Source organism: Cricetulus griseus (assembly GCF_003668045.3).
Source record: "Cricetulus griseus strain 17A/GY chromosome 1 unlocalized genomic scaffold, alternate assembly CriGri-PICRH-1.0 chr1_0, whole genome shotgun sequence".
Classification (NCBI taxonomy): Eukaryota; Metazoa; Chordata; class Mammalia; order Rodentia; family Cricetidae; genus Cricetulus; species Cricetulus griseus.
The window spans coordinates 26,104,665-26,127,103 of NW_023276806.1; the positions used below are offsets into that span (position 1 = coordinate 26,104,665).

The 22,439-nt window shown below is 40.1% G+C and overlaps 1 protein-coding gene across 6 annotated transcripts in view; it reads left to right on the top strand.

Annotated features, from left to right (window-relative positions):
* LOC100755927 (glutathione S-transferase C-terminal domain-containing protein) overlaps positions 1–2,350 on the top strand; it is a 99,071-nt gene extending 96,721 nt beyond the window's left edge. For 3 of the 6 annotated variants that reach the window (XM_035452043.1, XM_027395738.2, XM_027395739.2), the window contains one exon: positions 1,670–2,350. In XM_035452043.1, coding sequence (XP_035307934.1) covers positions 1,670–1,806 — 137 coding nt within the window. In that variant the 3' untranslated portion in view covers positions 1,807–2,350. The remainder of the gene's footprint in view (positions 1–1,669) is intronic. The other 3 variants (XM_035452042.1, XM_035452041.1, XM_027395737.2) reach the window with 1 other exon arrangement.
* Positions 2,351–22,439: the final 20,089 nt, after the last annotated feature.

Here is a 22,439-nt window from a genome sequence, read left to right on the forward strand (position 1 = left end):
ATCCTAGCACAGTTGCACTGGAGATTATGTTTCCAGAGTGTGCTTTTGGGGGAACACATAAACCATAGTCATGGTTGGTGCAGGGGATAGATGTGACCATTGTCAGTCAGTGTGAGTTTTAAGTGTCAGGTGAGAGCAATGACTAGAAGGGAAATTGCCAGGGTTGGGGCCGAAGCACATCTGGCAAGATTGCTGAAGGGAAGCGGCAGGGTAGGGGTTCAGACAACCCAGAGTCTGTCACAGATCTTGCCACTTCCATATTAATGAACATTTTTAGAAAATTTACCAACCCCCAAAAGATAGATTGCCAACAACTGAAAGTTGTAGTGACACTTAACATAGGAAAATATGAACTTCTTCTACAAGATGAAAAAGGAAAACTTAACTGTACTGGGATTAGAGCCAAGAGTCAGTGAGCTGCCTTGTAAAGCCAGGGTGGGTCCTGAAGGAATGTAGAGCATCCCGTTCTGACTGGGATGTTTCCTTTTAACTGAAAAGTAGATGGGAGCATTCACACGGGTCTTAAAGAAGAAGGTATTTTAAAGGAAGAAAGAGACCAGCCTTTTACCTGTTGGTGAGGAGGTGGTTTTTCTAAATGGAATTCTAGATACCTCTTTTGTATCAGTTTCTAACACACTTAATCTTCATGGTGTGTGAGTCCTTTTAAGGTAGAGAATAATACCAACCTTGTGAATCTGTCTTGTTTATTTTTCCTTGCTCATTTCATCTTTCCCTGTTTTTGTTTTATCTGAGAGCATCCCATGTTTTACCCGAGAGGTTTTTTTGTTTCAGTGATGTGTCCTCACTGCTGACGTCACTTCAGCAGACTCCAGCTAAGCGACCATATTGTAAAAGCATGTTTAAGCATTATAATTGTCAAAGAAAAATGGAAGGAGGGAGATTCTGCTATCAGTAACCTCTTCCAAGAAAATGAAAATTTAGATATTGAATGCTGAACAGTTCAGATTATAAAAGCAAGTGGTGGCTTTAATTTAGTAAATCTCAAATCATTTTTTTTTCCTAATCTACTTTTGAAATTTTAAATTTGTACTTCCAAAGGAAAACTAACAAGCTGCCTGCTTGACAGTCGGGTTCCCTCTTTTGTTTCTCAAACATTGCAAAGGAAATAGAAAACCAGGATCTCAGTGAGATGAGGGCTGAAAATGAGTACAGTCATACCCAGCATTACATTTCTGCCTGAAATAACTAGCACACTCTTAAGATTTTCTCAGATATTTTTCATTTCATATTTCTTCATAATCCTGTAAAACTACAGGTAGAAATATGACATGTGTTTCAGATGGCGCTTTGTCAATATATTACTTTAGATATTCTCAGAGACAGGTTTTTTTAGAATATTACTAATAATGTGACTTTATAGGAATGCAGAACTATTATAATCCCTATAAGTATCCTGTAAAATGGATTTTGACCAAAGTATCAAGTAGAATGTGCAGCTGCAATTTGAGATATACTTATCACTATGCTTTTAAAAGTTAGCCTTCTGTAAATTACTAGCCAAGATAAATCTGTGAAGTGTGTCTTCACACTGGTCAAAAGCTAAGCTTAAAGTAAACTGTACTGAAGGATGTTGTCACTGAAGATTCCTGTGTCTGCATGGAAATGGCATAGCTATTAAGGTGTCTCAAGATGCATTTCTTTGTTTCAGGGAAGAAGTGCATGTGCCTGGTGGATATGGACCGCGCAACCGCTGCGGAAGAGCACGGCTACTCTGTTCAAGTGCTATCTATGGAGCCAGAGAGCTGCTCTCCCAAAAATAACATGATTGTGGGTGTCCCCGTTTAGAATGAGGCTCTTGTTCTTGATGTTTTGCCACTGGCTTCCTGGTGAAAGCCCAGGGGCATGCAGGGAGTTCTTGGTGTCTTACTGGAAGCAAAGCTGGGCATCTCAAACCCGCCCAGGGTTACAGGGAATCTTGGAAAAGGGACTTTGACTGTGTGTGCAGACGCATGGATGACTGGCTTCCTAGAGGGAATCCCTTCCCTGAAGCCTCAGCTGCCAAACAAATCATTCTCACTGGCCAAGTTTCCATCAGCAGAGCCATTTCCTCACACATTTTCTTGATTGTGTCAGTGGGATATTCAAACCAAGTTATGTTCTCAAAGCCTTCATTTTATAATCTTGAGGTATTCACACATGGTGATCAAAAGTAAACTCAAAGGTGGTTGTGGTTTTTATAGTTTTAAAAAACAATGTACCTTTTCTAATATTTTTAATCTAGAATGGTAAATGTAGTGTGACTTTTTAATCTGAATTTGTGTATCATGGAATATACTTCTTTTAAATATATGTCCCATAAATTATCAAATGAGATTATTGCTGGTTCTAACACTTCATGTGAAAATTTATAAGTCAATTACACTAAACTATACATCATAAAGGTGAAATTTAGGTATAATTTTAACTAAGTAGTAAATATAATCATTATTTAATTTCAGCATATAGTTAACCAATGCTGAGATCTGTGATTTTCAAGACCTTGGCCTAGCTTTTTCTGAAAATACAAGAATGAATTACATACCAAATGAGATCTTCTAGATCTAGGAGAGAAAAAACAAAAATTAATTAAGTTCTATATATTATACCTTAATGTGTGGCCTTATGTTTGAGTGTGCGATGTGCAGACTCTGGCTTAGTGGTGCTGTCTGCTACATTTTCTTTGCAGCAGCTAGCTTTAATGACAGACCCAGACAGCTCTCTCTTGTGCTGCTAACTTTATGACCAAAGTGTCAGAGTTGATAGTTTATCTTGATGTTTTCATATCTAACAAAGAAGACCTTAAGGACTTTATTTGACTGCCACTTTAAATACAGGAATATTTTGTAAGACAATGTAGATGGGGAGGAGGCTTTTCGGTTTTATGAGATGAGTTTATTTAAGATGAGAAAATCATCAGGTCTAAGTATTTCATACATTCATATCTGTCACTACAACTTACTCCTTTTTTAAATTGAGGTATAACTTGCATATGATGTAATATATAGATTTTTATTGTTATTTAACTGAAAAACTTTGCATACAATATATTCAGATCCTGATTCCCCTCCTCCCAGATTCTTCCCATGCATCCACCAAATTCCACCCCTTTCTCTATCTCTTTAGAAAGCAATCAAACAAAAAAATTAGAATAAAAGAAGAAACAAAAAAAACAAAAACACAAAATATTGGAAACTATAGTATACAAGCAGAAGACCAATAAAACAAAAAAGCTTAGTTTAAAAAAAGAGTACATCAATTTGAAGGAGAGCAGAGAGGGTTGGGAAGGAGGAAAGGAAAGGAGGCCTGTTGTAATCAAATTATAATCTCAAATGCCCAAACAAAACAACAGGAGACAAAAGTGTCTACAAAAATACCATTGAGTTTGTTTTGTGTTGGCCATCTATTGCTGGGCATGGGGCCTGTCTTTGGGTTTCTATTGCTATGAAGAGCCATGACCACAGCAACTCTTATAAAGGAAAACACCTAATTAGGGGCTGGTTTTACAGTATTAGAGGTTTAGTCCATTATCAGAATGGCAGGAAGCAGGGTATTACACAAGCAGACATGGTGCTGGAGACGTATTGAGTTCTACATCTTGATCCAGAGGCAGCAGAAGTGAATGCCACACTAGGCCAAGCTTGAGCCAGTTCTGAGACCTCAAAGCCCACCCCCCCAGTGCCACTTCCTCCAACAAGGCCACACCTACTCCAGCAGGGCTGGAGCTCCTAACGTTCCAAACATTCAAACACATCAGTCTGTGGGGGCCATTCCTAGTCACACCACCCCAGGGCCTGTCCTTCAGTGTGGTTAATATACCTAGTGGGACTCCACTGGAGAAAACCCTGCAGATAGCTTCTTCATTATGTGTGGGAGCCTCATCTGGCTTGACCCTGTGCATGCTGCTACAGTCTCTGAGTACATATATGTTTCAGTCCTGTTGTGTTGGCTTTTATAACCTTTCCACTTTCTCTTCCCATGGCTCCCTATGCCCTGAGAGGGCAAGTTTGATAAGGACTGTGTGTTCCAAAATCTCTCAGTCTCTGTATACTGTCCAGCTGTGGGGCCCTGTACCTTTTCTGAAAAGCAGTGCATGTAGGTGCATGGATCTAATTTTGAATTCACTGATCTGTTTGATTATTTTGTTTATCTCAATTGTCAAAACTTTATAGAAAAATCTGAAAATTGGTTGGATTTTTTTTCACCATTTTACATTGCTTTGGCTGCATTAGGACTATTGTATTCCTACAAAAATCTCAGAATTAGTTTCTCAATTTATTTTTAATTCTTATAAAAAGAACAGTTGGGAATTTTAATACTGATCTTGGGAGATCTATTTGTGGACATTGAACATCTTAATACTGGATCTGTAAGCATGAATATAAGACAACAGTTTCCATATTTTCAAGTCTCCTTTAATTACTTGGTAATATTTTCTCATTTTCACTGTAGAGGAATTTGTGTTTACCTGTGGGTTTGATGCTGTTCTCACTACCCGAAGTAATCTTTTTTACCCTTCCACTAGTGCAAGCTCACTCATTCTCGTGTTTTGAAAGAAGTCTTTCCCACCCTCTCTGGAGCTGAGGAACCTACTACAGAATTCCTAACATCAAAGGAATGATGGTAGTCCTCAGATGACTCCAGGCATCCCTCCCTTCCAGGATCGAAAGCTTGTATAATAATTATAGAGGGAAAAACAAAACACAAAGAAAGGAAGGGACCCCACTGAGCTCCCACACTTCTTCTCAGCATGGCATTCACCTGTGATGGTTGTGGTTGGTAATAGATATTGGTGCTGTGATTGCTCATTTAAAATAATTTTTGTTATAACTGAAAACATAGCCAAGACTCTTTCTCATCCAGGACAAATAAAAGGAACTGGGATCAAGCAAGAGAAAGATGGTTGCAATGACAATAATTTCAGCAAGTGACCTGGTCTCACCCCAAAACTGCCCCCCCCCACCATCTGTGTCTTCCAACAGAGCTCATCTTTCATTGACTTCTGGGGTTGACTCAGAGAGGCAGGGCTGTAACTAGTAATAGCTAGGCTACTTCATCTTATCTGGGAGACAAGTTTCAGTCATACAGGAAATCAAAATATTTTCAGGACCCACAGACAAAATAATAAAGTGATAAATATTTAGTCTCATGGTTCAAGAGAATTTGCAATGAACAGAAATTTCCAAAAAAAAAAAGCTATGTGCCTGAGAAATAGTTAAAAGCATGTACTGTTCTTGAAGAGGAACTAAGGTTGGGTCCCAGCATCAACACTGGGCATCTCAAAATGCTCGGAACCCCAGCTCCAGGGAATAAAATGCCCTCTTCTGGCCTCTGGGAGCACTTGCACTCATGTCATATACCCACATACAGGCACAGGCACGTAAAAAATCAATAAGGGTAGAACAAGCTTTGCTACATTCTTCACATTTCCAGGGGTTCTCTGCAATATGAAATCTATGCAGGTAATTTTAAAAGCCCCATGATCTTTAAATTGCAAACACTTTAAAAGTTCAGTCTCTAAAGCATCTAAGTCTCTTTCAAAGTTCAAGCCTCTCTAAAATATCCACTCTTTCTAAAAATACCAAGCCTTTCTAAAACTCCAGAATCTGTAAAAGTTCAGAAACAACTGTGGGCTCCTATAAAATCAAAATAAGTGGAATCCTTCCTTACTCCATGAGGGAAGAAGCAGTGTGAAAAGTTAAGTGCTTAATGCCTGGAACCCACCCATGAGCTTCTGGGCTCCAAAGGACCTGTGCAGCTACTTCCATTTCTCTGGCTCTGCCATCACAGCACACATAGCTCATCTCATAGGATCAGTCTGGCTCCACCCCATGGCTGCTTCTGTTCTTGGTGGTGGTCCCATGCTACTGGCATCTCCAAAACATGGGGATCTCCACCGCAGCTGGGCTGACTCTTCTCACTAGTGTCCACTAGGCTCTCTGCAAGCCTCAACTTCTCTGCATGATGCCTCAATCCCAGGGCTTTTACTGCAGCTAAGACTGCACCTTCACCAATAGCCTCTTATGATCCAAGCCCCAGCTTCTCTCAGTGACTCCTTCCTGTCTTCAAAATCAATAGCACCTGTGAAACTTACAAATTAAAAAATTAGCTAAGCATTCAAATCTGTTTTCCAATACTTATGAAAGAAACATTACATGTGTGTGCATGCAGACACACATGTACTTTTATGTAGGGCACACGTCTATGATGAGTGTCTTCCTCAAATGCCCTCTGCCTTATTTTTGGAGACAAGGTCTCTCACAAAGCTTGCACCCATTGATTCTACTAACTGGCTACCAGTGAGTTTATGTGTATAATTATGATAACTCCCTTGCTGGAATTTTAGCTTTACAATATCTCATTTAGGATCCAGGATTATAGTTACGCTATTTAAATTAGTATCTGGCACATATAGGAACTTCATAAATATAAAGTAAGCAATGTATTCTAATCCCTTCCCTAGTGGGGAAACAGATATTTATTACTTCATGTGTATTTAATGTTTGTTTACATTGGGGTGGGTGTTGTTTAATATCCTTAAAATCTATCAATTCAGTCCCATTCTAAAGAAGACTGAGGGTGTGATAGTTACTCTGTTATACCATCTCAATCATTTTTATGAAAAGGATACTGGACAGTTATATTCCCTGTTTGTGGAAGAAAAGACAGAATAAGCTTACGCTGAAGTGAAGAGAGAAATGTCTCCACAAATGTCTGTTTGGTGTTTGCCATTGTGAGCCTGTCCTGGTATAGAGCATAGTTCAAGCTAGTTGCTTATGAGTAGCCAGTGATTAAAATATTCTGAATTACCATCAAGGAAATAAAACACAGGATGTAGAGTACACAGAGATATGTCACAACCACTCTTCAATGAGAAAAGTGTGCTCCTCATATGAGGGAGAACCAGACATCAGGCTGCATCTCAGTAGAGGTGAGGACCCCAAGACAAGTTTCCTGCTGTGCCTTGAACAGTCAGTTCCATTATTTGCCAATAACAGGTAGTTATAGTTTAGGAATACTGTACATATTCTCAGAACACCTTTATCTCTAATTTTTTCTTGATAATGAGAAAAATAAGCTAGAACTTCTTGGATATACAAGAAAAATCAACTTGGGATAAAAATATATACAATATGGTTGGTATACATGACTAAGAATTTACTATATATAATGTTAATGGTGAATTTTGTACATAATCAGGTTTACTGCAGTAAAATTTTGTAAATGATCATGTTATTTATTTCCTTGACCTAAATGTATTATTCATACTACATCTTTTCTTTCTTTTTTTTTTTTTTTTTCCCAAGACAGGGTTTCTCTGTATTGTTTTGGAGTCTGTCCTGGGACTCACTCTGTAGACCAGGCTGGCCTTGAACTCACAGAGATCTGCCTGCCTCTGCCTCCCAAGTGCTGGGATTAGAGGCGTGTGCCACCAACGCCTGGCTCATACTATATCTTTCATAAGTCACCCAACAATTTTTTTATGTACAATGGAACTGAAAACTTGTGTCATTAGACCTGAGACTGGTATTCTCTACATCCAAAGGTCAATAATGGTGAAATGTAGGGGATGATAATGATGTTCTTTCTAGAGGTTCTTAGCTATTTGGAGGCATGTTTATTGCTGAATTAAGAGCAGCCAAATGCTTTGAGAAAGCATCTCTGTATGGGATGGGGAATGAAATGGAGGGAGAGAACATTTAGTTCAATGACCATAGCTCCATGTCCTCTTTTGTCTTGCCCGAAGAGAGCATCATTGGATTATTTCTAGAATTGTATGACTGGAAATAGCCTGTGTAGCTGTTAAACACGTAATACATTTCTAATGTACCATAAACACATGACTGTGCGAAAGGATAATAGCTATGAACTGACTTTCCTTGCTTTAAATTAGAAAGCATTTCAAAGTATTACTATTACACGATGATCAGTAGTCTGTAAGGTTAAGATATCTTAATTTAAATAAACACCAGCCAAATGCAAGCCAGAGCGTGCCAGGCAGGCAGGCCAAAGAGAAGGGCTCCCATGTGCCGTGCAGCCCCTTAAAAACCTATTACGAATCATCCTGACCTCACCTTGACCACACCCTGACAGGCGTGGTCAGACACACCTGTAGCCAGCTTCTAGCAGGCGAGGCTTACACTGTCCCCTACATATGACTTTTAACTTGTGTTCCCCATTATTATTGTTAGTATGATGGTAGTCAAATTCCCATTGGACCGGACAATTTTAATTATGGAGTTTACATCTTGTTTCCTATGTCTAAGTATTTCTAAAGTTCTCTTTCATTCCAAGAATAGTTTCTGCCATCTCCTTAGCCACGAATCTTGGATGCATTACTGAACTCATAAGTGATCTGAACAGAGTAATTATTGTCAATTACTTCTGTAATTGCTAACACCATTAATCTTCTTAACTAACAGACAGCAACTCTACCTGTTCTTTCTCAAAATAGCCTTTGCTGGCCATTTGCTCTTCTATCCAAAAATTAGGACCTGCTTGTCATGCTCCAGAAATTTTATTTTTTTATTTTTATTTTATTTTATTTTAATTTTATTTTATTTTTTGAGTAGGACTAACTGGAGAAGAAATGGCATTTTAGCAGTGTACAGTGTGGTTTCTGAACCTTCTGCATATGAGCAATTTTACAATGAAGAGTTTGGAAATTTTAGCAAATTTTAAAAATATACACATTGAAACAATCATCTGGTTTTCTCCTTTTAGTAGTTCCATGGGGTTAATTCAGCAGCAGACCTTCTTCATGTTAAATTGTCCTTGAATTGGTCAAGATAAGTTTGGCCTATTTCTAGTATTTTATTCCTAAGTTTATCTTTATTCACAAGCTTGACAGGGCTTCTGGAATTATCCTGACCTGTTAATGATGTCTAGATCAATGAGGTTCTTCTAACACTATTTAAGAAAAACTTTTTTTGCAGATAGGGATTATCTGTCTCCTTTAAAATTTATTATTTTATTTCACATGTATAGGTGTTTTGTTTGCATGTATGTCTGTGCACAATATGTATGCCTGGTGCCCATCAAATTCCTTGGAACTAGAGTTACAGACAACCATGAGCTGCTATGTGGGTGTTGAGAATTGAACTCAGAGTTTCTAGAAGAGCAGCCAGTGCTATTAACCTCTGACCCATCCCTTGAATCTGGAATTGTCTTTAATTTAATGCCCTATCCACTGGCCTATAAAGCCATCTCAGATATTTAGGTTAGAAGTATCGGAATTAGGATTAAGCTGTATTGTTTCCTTGGTAGTTGTTAATATATTTGGATTTCCCATTTCTTCTGGAATCTCTTTAAAGTTACATTTTTCTTGGACATTTTCTGGGTTGATTTCTTCATTTCTTTATTTAGATTAGTTATAAATTTTAAAGCTAGGCATCTAGCTGACTTTGAAAAAATCCTGTATTTCTTTTACCCTCTAGGAATTTGTGTTCTCATCTAATACTTACACCGTCTGAATCATATTTTCTAAATTTATTGCCTAATACATTGAATCACTTGAACTTCCTAGAGCCAAGATAAATTAGATCTCTTTTTTCAAATCTACCTGGGACTTTAACCCTAATATATCAGGTTAAACTGACAGTGTTTCTTCTTTAGGAAGATTTTGCTGGCAGCCATTAGCAAGGTACTGCAAGCTTTTTTTCTTTCCATGACTTTTTAATGTATAAATATTTACTGTATATAATGTTTACACACATTGTTGTGGTTCTTGGGAGGTTTTTGCTGTATATATCAAAAAGAGCAATTTTCAACAACGAATTTTAGGAATATACTGATAATGTACAGTAGATATCAGGTATGGTGATTTGAATGAGAGTAGCTCCCATAGGCTCATATATTTGAATGCTTGGTCCTTGGCTGGTGGAACAGTTTGAAAAGGATTAGGAGGTGTAGCCTTGTAGAGAAGATGTGTCACTGGGGGGCAGGCTTTGAGGTTTCCAAAGATTGCTGATGCTCTCTCTCTACATCAGGGCTGTATCTCAAGATGTGAGTTCTCAGCCACCCTGGACTCCAGCTGTCTAAAATCTTCAACCAGATTATAAATTGTCATTTTTTCTTTTGTAAGTTCTCTTTGTCATGGTAGCTTATCACAGAAGTATAAAAGAAAAATGTATAAGGCATGGGAGAACAAACCTTTAATTCCAGCACTTTGGAGGAAGAGTTCAGTGGAATAATGTGAGTTTGAGGCAAGCCTGGTCTACACTGTGAGTTCCAGGCCAACCAGAGCTCCATAGTGAAACTCTCTCTCAAAAAAGAAATGATACTCTAGAGTGGACCTCTGGAGACTTTGGTGTACACTCAAATCCTCTTTGTTTTCCTGTCACCCAGTCCTAACTGAAATGTGCTGTAAATGTAAAATGTAAATGTAAAAACCGATGGGAAGCATCCTGGATCTCTCTAATGATGAAGCAGAATAGTTGAAAGCCTGTGGGTTGTCACTAAATATGAACTGGATGGAAGTTTATTATCCAATGTGATGGAAGGGGAGGGGCATGTTAGGGAGTTTCTGTCCCTGCAGGCATCCAGGAGATCTTCCAACTGCTGGTCTTTCATGGTGGTTTTTATGACTTCGTGTGTGTGTGTGTGTGTGTGTGTGTGTGTGTGTGTGTGTGTGTGTGTGTGTGTGTGTGTGTAAAACAGCTTTCCATTTTTAAAATTTGCATTTTCTTTATTCATTTACCTGTTTTTTTGTTTGTTTATTTGATTGGTTGGTTGGTTTTTTTTTTGAGACAGGGTTTCTCTGTGTAGCCCTGGCTATCTTGGAAATCTGGCTGGCTGACCTTGTACTCACAGATATTCACTTGCCTCTGCCTAAGTGCTGGGATTGAAGATGTGTGCCACTATGCCTGGCTAGCTACCCAACCTTTAGGAGATTATGTAGCAGGATCTTTCTTTTGATCCACCAACCAGCTCCCAAATCAAGACACGGAAACTTCTTATAATTTTGGTTGTGAGCCTAGCCTTTAACATCTCTCCAGCCAACCTGGAGACTTCTTATTAGTTATGAATGCTTGACCTTATCTTAGCTCTTATTTCTTGCTAGCTCTTATAATTTAACCTCTTTCTCTTCATCTACATTTTGCCTAGGGGCTTTTTACCTTTCTTTCCTTCCGTATATCTTACTTTCATTGCTTCTCGTGTCTGGCTGGTGGCTGCCTGACTTCTGGCCCTGGGCATGACCCATTCTTTCTCCCTCGTTCTCTTCTCCATCCTCTCTCCTCTCACCTAGATTTCTCCTCCTATTTATTCTCTCTGCCCACCAGCCCCACCTGTTCTTCTCCAGCCTAGCTATTTGTCACTCAGCTTTTTAGTAGACCAATCAGGTGCCTTAGTCAGGCAAGGTGAAACAGCAACACATCTTTTCATAATTAAACAAATGCAGCAAAAACAAATGCAACACATGTCTTCATTGTTAACCAATACAACGTAAAGAAATGCAACACACCTGTATACAGTTAAAGTAAATTGTGTAGCATCAGCAAATGTAACATATCTTTACATAGTTAAAATAATATCTGAGGAGGTGTGGAGGCCACATCTCCATAAGAGTATATGACAGGAAGATAGCTGATGAATACTGGCAGTAGGAAAGAATGGGGGGGGGCGTGGAGTCTCATATTTTCCTTTAATGCTAAGTGCTTTGTCTTATCCCTTTATCTGAACAGGCAGATTCCACTGTTGTAGAATATTTATTTAAGGTGTGTTATTTTTGTTTATGCTCTGGAAAATTGTTTAATAGTGTAAAGATATGTTTGATTAAATAGAATCTACCTGTGGTCAGGAGGCTGGGTCAGTAGCTAGCTGACAGGAAGCTGCAGGGAGGAGCCAGGTGGAGAAGGGTTTATAAGGTGGGGTGAGAATGAGCACTAGGACTTCTTGGGAGACCCAAGGTGAGCTGCTTGCAAGTCAACCTCTCTGGGCAGCAGGATTCTACCTCAACCTTTGAATCTTGAGTTTTTTAGTGGGACAGAGATTTAAATAAGTTTCCTTAGTAGCTTTGAAAGAGTCGGTGCCTGAGGGAACAGAATTCCCTCAGGCTTCAGCTCTTCTGGCCTAGCAGCTAGCCACTGCTGGTAATGTTGAAACTGCAGTTACCAAGCTGTAGCATAAAAGGCCCAAACAGAGAAAAACAACATTTCACCATCCTCAATCTGAGGCTCTCCCCGTCCAAGCTCCCAAATGTGCCCCGGCTCTAGCCACTCCACTTGCTCCAATCCATAGCACTCAAAGGCTTTCGTCACCCCTCATTTTATTAGAACCAAAGTTGCTCAGAGGAAGACATCTTCCTCAAGGGGTGCAACTACAAAGGAATGGCCAATGAACACAATCGTGTGCCCACAAAGCCTGGCAGGCAGTCTCTTACCCACAGATGATTTAAAGTATCTGCTTATTGACCAGAGTGTATGGAGCTGTCTTCCAATATAACCTATGGTGAATACTGACTTTTAGCCCGGATCCACTTGCTGCCCTGCAGTCTGAAGGCCACTCCCTGTCCCTCCTATCCCAGTTAACCCTTCAGATCTGGCCAACAACTCCAACTCACCCTGTCCACTAGGCATTTAGGGGTCTTCAGTTACTCATTATTTCACATGGCTACTCACCTGCAGAATAGCACTGTACTTTGTAAGGGTTGTACCATAGAGTAACAGTCTTCTCTCAATGGAACTTAAGACACTCATCTTCCCAAAGCACACTCCTGCCAGGTAAGCTCCCGAGATGAGCCTCACAGCAAAAGCCACCAAAGCCAGATAAATGATCACAGGGCCAAAAAGGCCTTTTCAGTGGGACCAATCTTGGTTATGGGCTGCAAGCCCCTAACTGCATGCCTGGCCTACAGCTCTGGTCTTACCCAGAGATGTGTCTTCTACAAACTCGCTCCCCTTTACATGCACACCGAGGACCTGTAGTTTGTACACTATTGTCTCCTGTCTGTCTCTCCATTTACACGGAGAATAAATGAAAAGCAGAGCCAGCCCTGCAGGCCAGCTAAGGGATGTGGTTTCAGCTCAGCTAGAACTCTGTTGTCATCTTTTCTCAGGAGCTACAAAGATTTTTTTTCTAAAGCAACACTGTGCAGGGTACATTCCATTCAGGTGTTAAAGCTAGAGGGCTTACTCAGAGCCCTTCTGACCCTCCGCACAAGAGCCCCGAGGGCTAGAGTGGAAAAGCTTTGACTATTATTAGTCTGGAAAGAACAGAATGGTAGATGCCCAAATTCCAGCCCAAGGCCAAAGCCAGCCACCATGATTTTTACTAATAAAATTTTGTTAGAAAATAATCACACTCACCTGTTTTGCATGTGGTTTTGTTCTGTTTTAGTGTCAAATACTGACCTCAGTACCTTGCACGTGCTAGGCCAGTGGTCACCATATCTCCTTAAAAAAAGAAAAAGGGGCTGGAGAGATGGCTCAGCGGCTAAGAGCACTGGCTGCTTTTCCAGAGGTCCTGAGTTGAATTCCCAGCAACCACTTGGTGACTCTCAACCATCTGTAATGAGATCTGGTGCCCTCTTCTGGCCTGCAGGCAGAATACTGTATACATAATAAATTAAAAAAAAAAAAAAAAAGGATTGAGACACTTCCCAGACTGGCCTTGAACTCTCCATCTTGTCTCCCAGACACTAAGGTTAGATGTGCTATCATATTCAGTTGTTCTGGTTTTTTTTCCCTGTGTGTTTTCTATGGATGTTTTTGCACTTCATACCACAGAACTGATCAGTTTCAATGGAGATTGGTCACTAAATCTGAAAGTGAATAACATACTCTTGCAATTTTTAGAAAAAAAATTTACTGGCCCTGAGTTAAATGGTGAATTGAAAATCAGTCACTACTCAAGAAAGAGTATCTTACTCTAGAGTAGTGTTTTCAGACAGTGACTCAGATCGACATACAGGATCCATCATTCCAATAAATGCTGTGTGTCCATGTTGTATGCATGTATGTTGCTACTAAGAGAGGACCCTCCTATCAAAAGGTTCTCAAGGGGGTTTTATGACTCCAAATTTATCAAGAACTAATTTTCTGTAAGTGAATGTTAGTTTTTGAAGTGTATGGAGAGTAAGTAAAACTGACCCAAAGGATTGTGGAAAGAATGGGGAAATTAGTAAATACTGTTGACTTGAGGAATATGTCTCATTTACCTTTACTTGGGGACAGAGTACATGTGTCACAGTGCGTGTGGAGGTCAGCAAACAACTTTGTGGATATGATCCTCTTCCCCCACCTTCATGTGGTCTAATGCCTCAGCTCAGGCTGTCAGGCCTGAAGAGCAAATGCTTTCACCCAGCCAGCAGCCAGCCCACCCCCAAGGAAGGAATAAGTCTCCAGTTATCCTTAGTCATATTTTTATTATCACGTAGTATTCAAAATTCCTTATTTTCACTGCTTTGCCTGATGGGTTATCTACATCAGATTGCTCTATGACCATGTCTGTGAGGCATGTTTTTTTTTTTTTTCATTTTATTTATTATGTATATAGCATTCTGCTTCCATGTATATCTGCACACCAGAAGAGGGCACCAGATCTCTTAACGGATGGTTGTGAGCCACCATGTGGTTGCAGGGAATTGAACTCAGGACCTCTGGAAGAGCAGAGGTGCTCTTAACCTCTGAGCCATCTCTCCAGCCCCAGAGGGCATGTTCTCAGTAGTTAATTGGTGTAGGGCCCAGCTCATTGTGTATTTAAGGTAGTGAGGAAGCCAGAGGAAGCAAGCCAATGAGCAGTGTTCCCCTGTAACTTCTGCTTCAGTTCCTGCCCCCAGGTTCTTGCCTTGAGTTCCTGCCATGACTTCTCGAAATGGACCATAGCCTATAAGCCAAATAAACCCTTCCCTCTCCAAGTTGCTTTTGCTCAATGTCTTATCACTGCAACAAAAAGCAAATTAGAATTATAAACCATAAATTAATTTCTAAATACAAATATTATCCTATAACAGTCTTGAAGTGAGAAGCCATTCAATTCTTGGAGGAACAGAGTGATGGCTCAAAGTACTGTTTTCTGAAATGAGAGTAGCCACGTGCGATGTGATGCCTGTAGACCCAGCTACTGAGGTTGACATGAGAGGATCATTGACCTCAGCAATTCCAAGCCAAGCTAGGCAACATGGTCAGACTTTTTAAAAATGAGGGAATTGCTGGGCCTTTAATCTCAGCACTCTCAAGTCAGAGGAAGGTGGATCTCTGTGAGTTCCAGGAAAGGCTCCAAAGCTATCGAGACCCTGTCTCAAAAGTAAAAAAAAAATAAAATTAAATTAAAAAATGAAGGGCATTAGGAAAAGGAAAGTAAGGAGAACGGGGAGGGAAGGAGGAAAGAGCCCTGTGTTTGTAGCACCCTTGGAATTAAGTTGGCCATCTCACAACAAAATAAATGTAAATTTACTTCATGAGGAGCAGAGGCTAGTGTTCCCAATGATCTTGCCAAATGAGGATGGATAGTCTGGTAGAAATGGAAATGGGTCAAAGACCAGGCCAGCCTGAGGTACAAAATGTCTCCAAAAACAAAAAACAAAACAAAACAAAAAAACCACAGGCTTAGAGCTGTTCTTGATCTTATTATGTCCTAGGAACTATGGGGGAAAAGCAGTGATACAATGGAGCAGCACACTTTGTACGCATTTCAACAGTCTCTTTTTAATCTTCAAGTCATTCATTACATATGATGGGTACTGAAACTGTGAGGAATGAAGTTGATTCTGGCATCCCAAAAATAACTGCAAATACACTAATGGCTACTATTTCACTTCTATCAGAAATTACAAGTAGAATAAAATGTAATGCCAGTCTCCTACTTTTTCACACAACTAGATGAAAGTACGACATTTTGGGGTCTTCCGATATAAAACTTCTAGTTCATCACTCTTTGAAAACTAATAACTAGTCTATTTCCTTGTGAGAGTAAAACTCTGGCGTGAGGTCTCAAGCGTTGTCCTTGAGGAAGGACACCACTCTCTGGGTGCTCATATTACGCATGTGACACTCAAGCTATCATTCTCCATCAAATTACTTTTGGTCGTTTTATTTCACTATCCTTGTAGAACATGAGTTCATGGCAATGGCATTTGTGCTTTGTGACATGGGGACTAGAATTTCCGGGTAACGTTTTTAAAATCACACAAATGGTAGCTGATTATCAGTTATCCTCTTCTAGGTGATGACATTCATGTTGTTGTCCTCTTCATCTTGCAGCCTCCCAGAGCCAATGTATTCATCCAAAGTTACCAGCAGCGTTACCAATGATGAACATTGTTCTTTTCAAGCTGAATTTGTAACGTGTATATTGTCATTTTCAATTACTAAATTATTAAAAGAAACATGTGAGTGCTACTTGTAGCCATGTCCTTGCTAATGCCAGAGATGCTGCCAAGCTCTCCCCATCACAGGAAGGAATGTGTACTTAGGTTGGATTGCCTTCTAATCCTATTATTCTAGTCATCAAAGTCTAATCCTAGATTATACTAATGAAAGCAGTAATTTAGAGCTAATCTAAAATATCCTTTAAAATATTTGACTTAACTTTTTTCTATAATTTTCTGTGAACAATATAATAACAAGAGAAACCAAACAATGCATACATTATTGCAGCTGGAATTTAGTAAGAATGTAGCAAGTACAAACAAAAGTCATCAGAATTTTCATTGTTGCAACCAAATGCCAAATAAGGGGAAGATTTATTTCGGCTCACAGTTTCAGAAGTATTAGTCTCTCATGATTTGGAGAGAGTGGTGGAGCAGGAAGTTCGTATGATAGCAGCCAGGACATCAAGCCAAGCAGTAACTAGAGGGCACTAAATCGGGATATAGCCCCCAAGGACATGCCCCCCAGTGACCTACTTCCTCCAACCCGCCTTTGCCTTCTGTAGTCCCATTGCCTCCCGTGGTCTATTCAAATATTAACCCGACCAAGAGGAAGCAATTCACTAGGCCAGTCATCTTATGATTTTAATCATCTCTGGAAATGATCTCAGAGGCACACTTAGGGGTATGCTTTCCTCATCTCCTAGGGTTTCTCAATCCTATGGAGTTGCTAAGAATGATTCTCACAGATCATGAATCTACTAAGTAAGTGATCTGTGTGTAAAAAAAATGGGTGTTGTTTTAAGTTTTCCTGATACTCTGTCCTTTCTGGGTCTGCTGGTTTAGAGTCGATGGACTTTTCTTCAGTTGTCTGTACACCTACTATCCACTGTTTGTGCTTCTGGTCATGTGTGTGTCCCCACCCCCCCACCGCCTCGAGGAAGCTGACAGTGGGGAACATCAGCAGAAAATCCGAAGCAGTAGTATGTCTGTTGTTCCTCCATTCCTGCTTCCGTGAAGCTGTCTTTGAAGCTCTGCATGACTTAACTATGGCACTCAGCTATGTTCCCTTCCTGAACGCTTTACACTCACGGATGCTTACCTGCCTCCTGCTTTTGCTAGTCTCTTAGCATCTCGTCATCCTTACTCCTGTCTTTGTTCCTTCTTCCATGTGAAGATGCAGCAAGCGAGAGCATCCTGGGAACACAGGAAACCCCGCCAAACATCCAATACTCTGTCAGTTGATCTTGCACTTTTTACCTTCCAAAACTGAGAAAATAATTGTTTTCATAAATCATCCAGGCTCTTTTGGCTATAGCAGTAATAATAAGGTAAGGCAAACCACCTGACTGAAGTCTTGATATGAATTGGAAAAGGACTGTTTGAAAATTAGCTTTTTTAAACCTGAATATATTGGAATATGGGAAAACTATGATAAAGATTTTAATTTACAAGGTAAGCAATTTTGGGTTAACTATTCACAGCCCCTTGGTTAATGTTTATCTTTACTGTCTCTTGTAGTTACACTTCCTGAACTAGGTCAAGTTGTTTTTCCTATTCAATTTTTAATTTGGGAGACTTAAAAATAAATATTCTTCACCTGCTTTATGTTGCTACTATTATTTAAAGGGAAATAAAATTTAATAACTCAGCAAGCATGAAACATAGGCCACAGAGTAAAATATTTCCTATTGATTCAAAGCATTATACCTGGTGTGGTGATTTGAATATGAATGACCTCCATACATTCATACATTTGAATGCTTGGCCATTAACAACTTGAGAGGTTGGTAGGTGTGGCCTTGTTGGAAGAAGTGTGTCACTGGGCATGGGCTTTGAGGTTACAAAAGCCCACACCAGGCCTAGTTCTCTCTCTTCTGCTATGTATGGATCTGGATATACAATTCTCAGCTACTCTCCGCACCATGTCTGTCTGTGTGTTGTCATACTGATAATGGTCTGAATCTCTGAAACTGTAAGCCAGTCCCCAGTTAAATGTTTTCCTTTATAAGAGTCGCCATGGTTGTGGTGTCTCTTCCAGCAATAGAACACTGACTAAGACACATGGGAATATGTAAAGTCCTAAAATCCACTAATAAGTATACACTCAAGAATTAAATATATACTCAAATTAGACATCTCATTTATTTGTATAAACAAACTAAAATATCATCCTCATTTCAAATCAAATATAAATGTCTTTCAACTTATACTACTGTCTATTATATTAGCCAACCAATCAAGAACCAATGTTAATTGTTAAAAGCACACCTAATAGCAGCTTATGTATCTACCTCATGCTTTCTTCCTGTTAACATTTATGTTTCTAACACACGCATGCACACACATACACACACATACACACATGCACACACACACACTTTAGAGAAACTATTTAAATGTTATAGTAAAAACACTTCTCAGATAATAAAACTCTGTTAATGCCCAAGAAAATGAAAATGGGTCCTTAGAAATCCCTTTTGTTGTGCATTTGGCCTCACACTTTGCCACTCAGAACTGTAGTTTTCAAGCTGTGTTTCTTTCTGAACATTGATTACAGGGCTCATCTGTCTTTTCTGTAAGTAATGGGGCAGGATCCAAATGTCTGGCTCTCCCATTGCCGTGTACCCTGCATTTAACCCCAGGCCCTCAATGATCACTCGCTGAATGGAGTCAGAACCAAAGAAACAGCCCATGAACTATGTTTTCACAAGTCCCACCGATGCTTCTGGTGACCAGCTAATTCCAGAAACCTACGCTGGTCTTAACACTTAAAATCTAGGGGAGATTTCAGCTCTCATCTCATTTTCTGTACTTGTCTGGCAACCAAATGACATGAAGTCTGGGAAATTAAATAACTTGTCACATACGATCATGTTTTCGTCTTTAGCAAATGAGAAAATGACACTAAAAGATAGAGTTCTTACCAAAAAAGGCAAACTATTTTACTACTTGGCCTTAGGGACTGAGAAAGGCCAGCCCCGTGCAGGCAAAGGACAATCAGAGCTGGGTTCACAGCAGTGCCTGCTCACTTCTGGTCCTGGCCCAGGACCCCATCACAGAAAACTAGAGGGACCTCCTCCTCTGTGCTCCTTCTCTTCTCTTGGCTTCCATCCAGTTGTGCCTAAGAAGAAATGAGGCTTTCTCTTACTGAACATCCATAAAGCCCTCTTCCCCCACACCCCCTCTCCTCTGGGCAACATAAGCTGGGCAAAAATCACTGAAGCTATTATTTCCTCCAGAATCTAGCAACAATTTGAAATTCACTTGCTAACATGATATTTTGTAAAAATACACCAAAAATGCTTCATACCCCAGCATCCTACCTCTGCCTGCATATTAACATGATTAGAAAAATATTTGTGCCTAGATATTCATCAGAAAGTAAACATTTATTCACCTAGCTGTTATTTCCAGAATCATTTCACTATGTTTAGATGGAATTTGCTTCAACCCACAATAATTCTTAAATCTTTTCAAAGGAATGCTTCAGTAATCTCTTCAAGAGTGTGATGGCATCAGTTTTAAAGCAAAATTTATTATCTGTTGGGAAACAATCCTCATGAAAAGTATACTGTCGCAAAGACTATAAATACAAATAAGCAGCAAATGGTGAAGAACTTACTGTGTGGCAATCGTTATGCATGGAATACCACGTTTGTCTGAACAATGTCTGCTAGTTAGGCAACTATGCATGACCATGCAGGGGTACATATACACATCTGTAAGTATGAGTCCTCTCGAAGTATGATTACTACTGAGGCAACAATGGGATTTGCCTAACGAGTGGCGGTGCACTGTTATTGCTGGGACTCTGGGAAGGAGAAGGAGATGTTTGTGGTGATTGTATCCATTCCCTTTCCTTCCAGCTCAGAAATCTTTCACTTGAAAATGTCCTATCTAGAGCTATGTAGCCACTTTATGACGAGGAAATATGGACTTTCGGACACACTTTGAATGGAGGCTGGGTCCTTGTTTGTCACTAAACCTGAATTTCATGTACCCTAACATGTACAGGACTTAGCACACAATTGTTATATTTACTTCTAGGGAGTGGAACCCAGGGGTTACAGGGAAGAATATAGTTTACTTCCCTTTATGTCACTTTCATTATTTTTAAGTGTGTGTGTGTGTGTGTGTGTGTGTGTGTGTGTGTGTGTGTGTGTGTGTGTGTCTACAGAGGCCAGAGGCATCAGCTCCTCCTGGAACTGGAGTTGCAGACAATTGTGAGTTACTCATCATGGGTGCTAGGAATGGAACTCCAGTTCTCTTCAAGAGCATCAAGTGCTCTTAGCCACTGACCTATCTCCACTCCAGCCCCAGCAGAGGCAGGTGAATCTCTGTGAGTTCGAGGCCAGCCTGGTCTCCAGAGCGAGTGGCAGGATAGGCTCCAAAGCTACACAGAGAAACCCTGCCTCGAAAAACCAAAAAAAAAAAAAAAAAAAAACCTTTCAGAAAATGTTTCCAACTACATACTTACACAAATTAGTTCTCCACTATAATATAAGTAACTATTTATTTAAAAAGTTAATGCAAACATTTTAGTATTTTAAAGATTTTACATTATATGATTTGTTGAGAAAGGTGAGATGATTTAACTTTCAGTTTTTAAAAATATCAAGTTTTATTATTCAAGTTAGAAAATGTTATTTCAATGAAACTCTTTGTTCCAGAGATGAATTCTGATACTGAAGAGGTGGCTCTGGGAAGTGCTAGTCAAGCTAGCTGCCTACCTGCCGTGACTCAACTGAGGCCTCCAAATTGGGGCGAGAGAGGCCTGAGTTTGGAGCTTCAGGATGATGGTGGCAGCAGGAACTGCCTCTCCAGGAACTTTTCGTCACTTTTGGTCTTGATACAAAGCCCAGCGGGCCTTGAGTCGGCCCCATCTCCTGAGTGCTGGGATTACAGACTCACAGGTGTGCCCCACCACAGCTGACTGGCTTGTTCCTTGGTTTTGTTTTGCCACATTGTAGAGGATGATTTGGAACTCCTTCTGCCTCAACCTTCCTAGCAACTGAAACTACTGGGCCATGCCACTGCCTGACTTCTAGAAGCTTTCTGAACTAGGCCCTTTCTAGTTTCCACCAAACTCAGAAGTAAAGGAATCATAGGAAAAACATAAAATGGTCTCTCCATGGAGACTTCTGAGATTTCTCACACTGCCTCCATTAAGCTATGTCATAATAAAGAGGAAATTTGCTTTCAGATCATGGGTTGAGGGTTGAAAGCAAGCTAAGTGGGTAAAGGCACCTGCCCCAAAGCCTGGTGACATGAGTTTGATCCCTGTGACCTGTAATGTAGAAAGAGAGAACAGATTCCTGCAATTTGCCCTCTGACCTCCACAGATTCCTTGTCAGCAGTGCCACTTAATAAGTAAATTAATTAAGATAAATAAAACCAGCCATTTGATAATTGTTCCCAGCATGAGTATGAACTGAATATTTTCTACCAAATGTGTCACATCCTGTGGTTTTTTTGTAAATAATGCATCAGATGGGCAGGGATTCTGGCACTTTGGAGCCAAAGGATACTGAGTGTTACAGCTCGAATGGAAAGGTATTCTAGCACTCAGGGACCAAGGAAATCCCCAGGTCACAGAAAGTGAAGTAGCTTACAGCCCTGCTCCAGGGAAAAGCTTCCCCAGCATAACAAAGTTGTTATTGTTTGTCTCTAGTGCCTGCTCCAGCGAAAGTGTTACAGCCATGCTCCACTTAGCTCTGATCTCCTGCTCCAGTGAAGCTGTTACTTCTCTCCTCTGCTCCTCTCTCCTCTTCCTTCTAACAAGAAGGAAGGTCTCACCCAAACTTCATTCAAGAGATTTATTGGGAGGGAAGGATCCAGGAGAGTGGCTGCCCTCTGCCAGGGTGGAATGAGACAGCTGAACAGCCACAAGCTGAATAGGCACAGGGTTCATATAGGGCTTCTTAGAGGTGGAGTTTTTTCAGGGAGATTTCCAGGGTGGGGATTGGTCAGATTTCAACCCCTGAGCTCAGATTGGCTAGATCTTGTACTCAGGGATTGGTTGGCTTTCTGCTCAGGTTCAGGGCAGATTTGGCTCTGGTTTCAGTGCCAAAGTGTGCTTTCACTGGTCCTTTTTTGTTTGTTTGTTTGTTTGTTTTTGTTTTTTGTTTTT